Here is a 10,000-nt window from a genome sequence, read left to right on the forward strand (position 1 = left end):
ACATGTGACAAAGTGTGCTGGGATAAGCTCCAGCATAAATGTGACAAAGTGTGCTGGGATAGGCTCCAGCATACATGTGACAGTGTGCTGGGATAGGCTCCAGCATACATGTGACAAAGTGTGCTGGGATAGGCTTCAGCATACATGTGACAAAGTGTGCTGGGATAGGCTTCAGCATACATGTGACAAAGTCCGCTGGGATAGGCTTCAGCATACATGTGACAAAGTCTACTGGGATCGGCTCCAGCATACATGTGACAAAGTGTGCTGGGATAGGCTCCAGCATACATGTGACAAAGTGTGCTGGGATAAGCTCCAGCATAAATGTGACAAAGTGTGCTGGGATAGGCTTCAGCATACATGTGACAAAGTCTACTGGGATAGGCTCCAGCATACATGTGACAAAGTGTGCTGGGATAGGCTCCAGCATACATGTGAGAAAGTGTGCTGGGATAGGCTCCAGCATACATGTGAGAACGTGTGCTGGGATAGGCTCCAGCATACGTGTGAGAAAGTGTGCTGGGATAGGCTCCAGCATAAAGCGTGTAAAGCTGTTAGAAGTGTCATCATCATGTGATGTGTGCTGTCATAATCAGTTGTGACAAAGTGTGCTGGGATAGGCATAAGTATACATGTGAGAAAGTGTGCTGGGATAGGCTCCAGCATACATGTGACAAGGTGTGCTGGGATAGGCTCCAGCATAAATGTGACAAAGTGTGCTGGGATAGGCTCCAGCATAAAGTGAGTTAGAAGTGTCATCATCATGTGATCATCAGTGGTGTGAGGCTGGCCTGCCTGCTGCCTCCAAGTCAAGTAGCAGCTCATGAAAGCAGGAGCGTGCAAATGTTGGTTCTTGCCACTAAAGTGCAGTGAAAGAAGGTCAGATGACATTTTCTTGCCACATTTAAGAAACCCACAAGAGTTCTTTAAACTGCTGAAGTCTGAAACCAAAGATGCTTTCTGCACAAACACCATCCCTTGTTGTTTGATCCATATCAGGTCAACTTCACAATAAAAGCCTAAATAACTAAAGAGGTGGATCATGGCTGGAGAGATACTGGAGCTACTTGGGTGGTATCGATACCAAAATGTATTTCCATACTTTTCTAAATAAAGAGGACCACAAAAAATGTCATTATTGTCTTTATTGTAACAAACAATGTTAGAGTACATGAAACATATGTTTATTATTGTCATTTAGTCCTTAAATAAAATAGACAACTTGTCTTTTAGTAGTAAGTAAACAAACAAAGACTCCTAATTAGTCTATGCAGTAACATATTGTGTCATTTATACACCTATTATTTTGTACACATTATGAGGGACAAACTGTAAAAATGGATTATTAATCTACTTTACTGTTAATATCTGCTTATTTTCTGTTTGAACATGTTCTATCTACGCTTCTGTTCAAATGTAATAATCACTTATTCTTCTCTTCTTTGAAACTTGACATTAGTTTTGGATGATACCACACATTTAGGTATGGATCATGTCGATACCAAGTAGTTACAGGATCATACATTGGTCATATTCAAAGTCCTCATGTGTCCAGGGACATATTTACTGACTTTATAAACATTATATGAATTTTAAAGAAAACATTTTTTGTGACGATAAAAAATATCGATGAAATCATAGTATAATTGACTCGGTACGCCCCTGTACTTGGTATCATTACAGTGGATGTCAGGTGTAGATCCACCCATGGCATTTGTTTACATTGTGACGGTGGTGAGCTATTGTATCCTCCTACGCTGTGTAGTGAAGCATGTCTAGCTATTCCTCGTCCTCCAGTGATAATGATACTAGTAATAAACTTACATTATTTGTCGCCATGGAGACCAGGATTAGTGATTTAGAAGTAGCTAAAACACTGTGGATGGATGTTAGCCATGTCTTAAAGCCGCTCTTCCTGAGGGTGTTTCAGTGTTATAACTTCACTTTTATCTTGACTTTTTACACCAAAATGCGTCCATTCTCCCTTTTCTATCTACACACTGTGTCTGCTTGTAAGTACTCTGTGTGTGTGCACTGCCATACATGCTCCTCTGCTGGTAAAATCTGCGATGTCATGACGTGACAAAGAAAAAAAATGGGGAAGCGGTACTTTTCAGAGTATAGTAGCGTTTTTGATTCAATAGTACCGCGATACTATATACAAATCAAAAAAGAAAATTAGGGCCATTTTTCGATGTTTATTATATATATCAGATTTTAAAACAAATAAAAAAGGGTTGATTTTTATTCAAATATTGCCATCAAATTGGATTTTGTGTTGTTTTCCTTTTATGGATTTGTATTTGTCCAGATCAACACAAAAATCCAATTCATGTTCATCCAAAATGCAAAATGTGTGTTTATGTGAGTGATTGACACTTTGAACTGAGAGCACTATTTCAGTTAGCATCATACATGGTCCTGGGCGTGTGTTTCCTGGGTGCTACAGTGTATACATGGTCCTGGGCGTGTGTTTCCTGGGTGCTACAGTGTATACATGGTCCTGGGCGTGTGTTTCCTGGGTGCTACAGTGTATACATGGTCCTGGGCGTGTGTTTCCTGGGTGCTACAGTGTATACATGGTCCTGGGCGTGTGTTTCTTGGGTGCTACAGTGTATACATGGTCCTGGGCGTGTGTTTCCTGGGTGCTACAGTGTATACATGGTCCTGGGCGTGTGTTTCCTGGGTGCTACAGTGTATACATGGTCCTGGGCGTGTGTTTCCTGGGTGCTACAGTGTATACATGGTCCTGGGCGTGTGTTTCCTGGGTGCTACAGTGTATACATGGTCCTGGGCGTGTGTTTCCTGGGTGCTACAGTGTATACATGGTCCTGGGCGTGTGTTTCCTGGGTGCTACAGTGTATACATGGTCCTGGGCGTGTGTTTCCTGGGCGCTACAGTGTATACATGGTCCTGGGCGTGTGTTTCCTGGGTGCTACAGTGTATACATGGTCCTGGGCGTGTGTTTCCTGGGTGCTACAGTGTATACATGGTCCTGGGCGTGTGTTTCTTGGGTGCTACAGTGTATACATGGTCCTGGGCGTGTGTTTCCTGGGCGCTACAGTGTATACATGGTCCTGGGCGTGTGTTTCCTGGGCGCTACAGTGTATACATCAGGGGTCACCAACGCGGTGCCCGCGGGCACCAGGTCGCCCGTAAGGACCAGATGAGTCGCCCGCGGGCCTGTTCTAAAAAAAAAAAAAAAAAAAATTTAAAAAAAAAAAAAAATTTTTTTTTTTTTTTTTTTAAATTAAATCTACATAGAAAAAACACAAGATACACTTTCAATCAGTGTATCAACCCAAACAACCTCCCCCATGCACACTCATCCACACAAAAGGGGTTATTTCTTTCTGCTACCAATATTCTGGTTCCCACAACATAGACAACACATCTGCAAGGGACACAGTCCCTGAACACAACATAGACAACACATCTGCAAGGGCCACAGTCCCTAAACACAACATTGACAACACATCTGCAAGGGACACAGTCCCTGAACACAACATAGACAACACATCTGCAAGGGACACAGTCCCTGAACACAACATAGACAACACATCTGCAAGGGACACAGTCCCTGAACACAACATAGACAACACATCTGCAAGGAACACAGTCCCTGAAGCACACATGATTGTATAGGCTGCTGGTCCACTAACATTTTCATTAATTACTATTTTTTATGTAATTATTTTTATATTGTTTTACTTTCTTTTTTATCCAAGAAAATGTTTTTTATTTATTTATCTTATTTTATTTTTTAAAAAAAAGGGCCTTATCTTCAACAGACCAGGTTGTCAATGAAATTAGATTTGTTTAAAGGGTTTTTTAAACCAGGCCCAGTCCAGATAATGTCCAAGTGGGACTCAGCAACACACACCTTCATTCATGTACACAGAAAAAAATTAGGGAACACAACAGATTGCATATAATTTATAAACAAAATTACATTTTCAAAATAAGCATTTATGTACAGTCCAGATTATGTCCAGGTCACTCAAATTAGGGAACACAACAACAGATATCATATAATCTATAAACATAATTATACTTTCAAAATAAGCCTTTGAGGACTTCTCATCTTTTTTTAAAATGTTTTTTGGCATCATTATCGTTTTCAACCATGTAACTTTCTAAAGTTAGAAAATACTGAATAAATGTTTTAAAGAAAGTAATACTAAGTGAATATCTGTTTTTGGCCTTAAAAATAAACATTTTACCGAGTACTATAATTAAATTGACTAGATCATGATTGTCAATGAACTCTCCTAAAATAACAGAAACCACATTAAGCTTCATAAACAAACCAATCCTTAAACACATTTTTTCAACTTCCACCCAAAACAAAGACACAATATGACAATACCAAAACAAATGCAGGGTGGATTCAGGCTCCTGACAACAAAATCGGCAATCATCTGACTGTCGTATTCCATAATTTTAACATTTTCCCTGTGGGTAAGAAGTTATAAATAATTTTAATTTGAAAATAATGATTTTGCACATCGATAGTGGTTTTATAGATTAGTTTGAATATGGCATCCCATGGCAACGGGCAGTCAAAAAAGTCCTCCCATTTTCCATTTGTGTTGTATGAGGCAGCCTTCAAAGATTTCTTTATTAAATAAAAATTATATATTTTTCTATTCATTTTAGTTCCTTTTTGCCAACTACAATTTCTTATTAGAAGTTTACAAACTAATAATTTAGTAGTTCCATAATTAATTATTTGTTTTCATCTTTTCCCAATGACTCCAGTTAGTTGATCAAATGAAAAGCTTGAGCAAGCATCACCATACATAGCTCTAAATTCATCATACTTCATAATTTTACCATTCTCATTGATAATATCATTGACAAAAATGATTCCTCTTTCAAACATATTTTTCCAAAAGAAAGGCTTTCCATCTATTACAATATTAGAGTTCATCCATATTATCTGCTGCAAAATATCGTCTCTTTTTTCTGGCACATCAAATTGAAAACACCACTATGAGTGGATTGTTTCCTTTATGAACCCCGCCATGTTTCCCAGCAGACTCTCTGGGAGGGGATCACTTGTAAAAAAGGATACAATTTCTTTTGATACAATACATGTTTTTTGTCCAACAGGACATTTGTGTACCACTCAATGTTTAAATACATCTTTGGAACAATTGATGCTTTTAAAGACAGACACATAGCTTCAAGGTTGAGAAGTTTCAGGCCCCCATATTCATACTCTTTGTACAAAACCTTTCTTTTAATCTTTTCTGGTTTGCCGTTCCAGACAAAATCGAAGACCCTCCGCTCATAAATCTTAAAAAAGTTTTGTGATGGAGCTGGTAATGACAAAAACGAAGAAATAAATTGAAGAATAATTAACGAGTTGGCAATAGACATTTTACCATACAAGGTTAGGGATTTACCTTTCCATAATTGCATAATTTTGTCCATCTTTCTTAGTCGATTATCATAATTTACTGAGCCTAGATCTTCCAGATTTTCTGGGACAACAACACCAAGTATGTTAACTGGTCCATCTGTCCACAAAACAGGCACTTTGCATTCCATTCGAAAGGACGTTCCCTTTAGATTTCCGATCCTTAACATTTTACATTTATCATAATTAAGCTTAAGGCCAGATTGCTGTGAAAATATGTCCAAAAGATTAAGAAGGTTCCGCAAACAATGAGGAAAAATCTTATCTTTGTGAATCAGCCTTTTCTGACATGAACTTCATCAAGAACAAACACAGAACACGCCTCACTGATGCACATCTGCAAGACTCACTCAGAGTTGCAGCGTCAAGTTATACACCAGAGTACAACACACTAGTTAACAGCATGCAATGCCAGGCTTCCCACTAACTGACAAAGAAACAGATAACAGATTTGGTGTCCAGTTCAAAGTGTGACATGATTTAAAAATTTGAGAGTTTACTTTTGTATTTGACATGAGTTATTATTTGTACAAACATGGTGCAAAGTAATTCATGATTTGTTCAAAAATGTTAGTGGCTAGCTAGTTAAAATGGGATATTGAGATTTCACAAGACTGTCTTAGAAGTGATCATTTGAAAATGTTCAATTTGAAAAATGTGCACTTAGAGAAAATATAAAAATAAAGTGTTGCATATTGATATTTATCTGTTTCTATATATATTTATTGTGAGAAATCATTAAGATGATCAGTGTTTCCACAAAGATAAATATCATTAATTATTAATAATAACAGAGTTAAAGGTAAATTGAGCAAATTGGCTATTTCTGGCAATTTATTTAAGTGTGTATCAAACTGGTAGCCCTTCGCATTAATCACTACCCAAGAAGTAGCCCTTGGTTTCAAAAAGGTTGGTGACCCCTGGTATACATGGTCCTGGGCGTGTGTTTCCTGGGTGCTACAGTGTATACATGGTCCTGGGCGTGTGTTTCTTGGGTACTACAGTGTATACATGGTCCTGGGCGTGTGTTTCTTGGGCGCTACAGTGTATACATGGTCCTGGGCGTGTGTTTCCTGGGCGCTACAGTGTATACATGGTCCTGGGCGTGTGTTTCCTGGGCGCTACAGTGTATACATGGTCCTGGGCGTGTGTTTCCTGGGTGCTACAGTGTACACATGGTCCTGGGCGTGTGTTTCCTGGGTGCTACAGTGTATACATGGTCCTGGGCGTGTGTTTCCTGGGTGCTACAGTGTATACATGGTCCTGGGCGTGTGTTTCCTGGGTGCTACAGTGTATACATGGTCCTGGGCGTGTGTTTCCTGGGTGCTACAGTGTATACATGGTCCTGGGCGTGTGTTTCTTGGGTGCTACAGTGTATACATGGTCCTGGGCGTGTGTTTCCTGGGTGCTACAGTGTATACATGGTCCTGGGCGTGTGTTTCCTGGGTGCTACAGTGTATACATGGTCCTGGGCGTGTGTTTCCTGGGTGCTACAGTGTATTCATGGTCCTGGGCGTGTGTTTCCTGGGCGCTACAGTGTATACATGGTCCTGGGCGTGTGTTTCCTCGGTGCTACAGTGTATACATGGTCCTGGGCGTGTGTTTCCTGGGTGCTACAGTGTATACATGGTCCTGGGCGTGTGTTTCCTGGGCGCTACAGTGTATACATGGTCCTGGGCGTGTGTTTCCTCGGTGCTACAGTGTATACATGGTCCTGGGCGTGTGTTTCCTGGGTGCTACAGTGTATACATGGTCCTGGGTGTGTGTTTCTTGGGCGCTACAGTGTATACATGGTCCTGGGCGTGTGTTTCTTGGGTACTACAGTGTATACATGGTCCTGGGCGTGTGTTTCCTGGGCGCTACAGTGTATACATGGTCCTGGGCGTGTGTTTCCTGGGTGCTACAGTGTATACATGGTCCTGGGCGCGTGTTTCCTGGGTGCTACAGTGTATACATGGTCCTGGGCGTGTGTTTCCTGGGCGCTACAGTGTATACATGGTCCTGGGCGTGTGTTTCCTGGGTGCTACAGTGTATACATGGTCCTGGGCGTGTGTTTCTTGGGCGCTACAGTGTATACATGGTCCTGGGCGTGTGTTTCTTGGGCGCTACAGTGTATACATGGTCCTGGGCGTGTGTTTCTTGGGCGCTACAGTGTATACATGGTCCTGGGCGTGTGTTTCTTGGGTACTACAGTGTATACATGGTCCTGGGCGTGTGTTTCCTGGGTGCTACAGTGTATACATGGTCCTGGGCGTGTGTTTCTTGGGTACTACAGTGTATACATGGTCCTGGGCGTGTGTTTCCTGGGTGCTACAGTGTATACATGGTCCTGGGCGTGTGTTTCTTGGGTACTACAGTGTATACATGGTCCTGGGCGTGTGTTTCCTGGGTGCTACAGTGTATACATGGTCCTGGGCGTGTGTTTCCTGGGCGCTACAGTGTATACATGGTCCTGGGCGTGTGTTTCCTCGGTGCTACAGTGTATACATGGTCCTGGGCGTGTGTTTCCTGGGTGCTACAGTGTATACATGGTCCTGGGTGTGTGTTTCTTGGGCGCTACAGTGTATACATGGTCCTGGGCGTGTGTTTCCTGGGTGCTACAGTGTATACATGGTCCTGGGCGTGTGTTTCTTGGGTACTACAGTGTATACATGGTCCTGGGCGTGTGTTTCTTGGGCGCTACAGTGTATACATGGTCCTGGGCGTGTGTTTCTTGGGTACTACAGTGTATACATGGTCCTGGGCGTGTGTTTCCTGGGTGCTACAGTGTATACATGGTCCTGGGCGTGTGTTTCTTGGGTACTACAGTGTATACATGGTCCTGGGCGTGTGTTTCCTGGGTGCTACAGTGTATACATGGTCCTGGGCGTGTGTTTCTTGGGTACTACAGTGTATACATGGTCCTGGGCGTGTGTTTCCTGGGTGCTACAGTGTATACATGGTCCTGGGCGTGTGTTTCTTGGGTACTACAGTGTATACATGGTCCTGGGCGTGTGTTTCCTGGGTGCTACAGTGTATACATGGTCCTGGGCGTGTGTTTCTTGGGTACTACAGTGTATACATGGTCCTGGGCGTGTGTTTCCTGGGTGCTACAGTGTATACATGGTCCTGGGCGTGTGTTTCCTGGGCGCTACAGTGTATACATGGTCCTGGGCGTGTGTTTCCTCGGTGCTACAGTGTATACATGGTCCTGGGCGTGTGTTTCCTGGGTGCTACAGTGTATACATGGTCCTGGGCGTGTGTTTCCTGGGTGCTACAGTGTATACATGGTCCTGGGCGTGTGTTTCCTCGGTGCTACAGTGTATACATGGTCCTGGGCGTGTGTTTCCTGGGTGCTACAGTGTATACATGGTCCTGGGTGTGTGTTTCTTGGGCGCTACAGTGTATACATGGTCCTGGGCGTGTGTTTCCTGGGTGCTACAGTGTATACATGGTCCTGGGCGTGTGTTTCTTGGGTACTACAGTGTATACATGGTCCTGGGCGTGTGTTTCTTGGGCGCTACAGTGTATACATGGTCCTGGGCGTGTGTTTCTTGGGTACTACAGTGTATACATGGTCCTGGGCGTGTGTTTCCTGGGTGCTACAGTGTATACATGGTCCTGGGCGTGTGTTTCTTGGGTACTACAGTGTATACATGGTCCTGGGCGTGTGTTTCCTGGGTGCTACAGTGTATACATGGTCCTGGGCGTGTGTTTCTTGGGTACTACAGTGTATACATGGTCCTGGGCGTGTGTTTCCTGGGTGCTACAGTGTATACATGGTCCTGGGCGTGTGTTTCCTGGGTGCTACAGTGTATACATGGTCCTGGGCGTGTGTTTCCTGGGCGCTACAGTGTATACATGGTCCTGGGCGTGTGTTTCCTGGGTGCTACAGTGTATACATGGTCCTGGGCGTGTGTTTCTTGGGTACTACAGTGTATACATGGTCCTGGGCGTGTGTTTCCTGGGTGCTACAGTGTATACATGGTCCTGGGCGTGTGTTTCCTGGGTGCTACAGTGTATACATGGTCCTGGGCGTGTGTTTCCTGGGCGCTACAGTGTATACATGGTCCTGGGCGTGTGTTTCCTGGGTGCTACAGTGTATACATGGTCCTGGGCGTGTGTTTCTTGGGTACTACAGTGTATACATGGTCCTGGGCGTGTGTTTCCTGGGTGCTACAGTGTATACATGGTCCTGGGCGTGTGTTTCCTGGGTGCTACACGTTCCCAAGCATGCAGATTCCTAAATAAGTGAAACGCAAACATTAGCTTGAGCACTAATCTCATTTCCAATGGAAGAAATTGTTTCCCCCGCACGTACAATTCCATGCCCAAGTTGCGGGGTGCCACCATGGCCAAAGCTGGCTAATCTAGTTTGGCCATGTGCAACACAAACATGGCGTCTGGCAGCTGAAACGCTACAAAAGCTGACGTGGCGTCGGGCGATTACGGTCCAGGTGGCGACACCTGTGGCGTCCTCTTCCCGTCCCTCGGCCACGTTCCTTTCCCAAACGGCTCGGAAAAACCAAAGAGAATCCCCAAAATAAAGTTATACAAACATGGCTAATTTCCTACGCCGGCGTCTTCTTTTGGCCG

General features: G+C 43.4%; 1 protein-coding gene across 1 annotated transcript in view; it reads right to left on the reverse strand.

Moving 5' to 3' along the window:
* Positions 1 to 3,028: 3,028 nt before the first annotated feature.
* mfn2 (mitofusin 2) overlaps positions 3,029 to 10,000 on the reverse strand; it is a 60,487-nt gene continuing 53,515 nt past the window's right edge. Inside the window, exon 21 of the mRNA XM_062052418.1 lies at positions 3,029 to 3,188. Within this exon, the coding sequence (XP_061908402.1) occupies positions 3,059 to 3,188 (130 nt within the window). The 3' untranslated portion in view covers positions 3,029 to 3,058. The remainder of the gene's footprint in view (positions 3,189 to 10,000) is intronic.

The sequence above is a fragment of the Entelurus aequoreus genome, linkage group LG07 (genome assembly GCF_033978785.1).
Source record: "Entelurus aequoreus isolate RoL-2023_Sb linkage group LG07, RoL_Eaeq_v1.1, whole genome shotgun sequence".
NCBI classification, from domain to species: Eukaryota; Metazoa; Chordata; class Actinopteri; order Syngnathiformes; family Syngnathidae; genus Entelurus; species Entelurus aequoreus.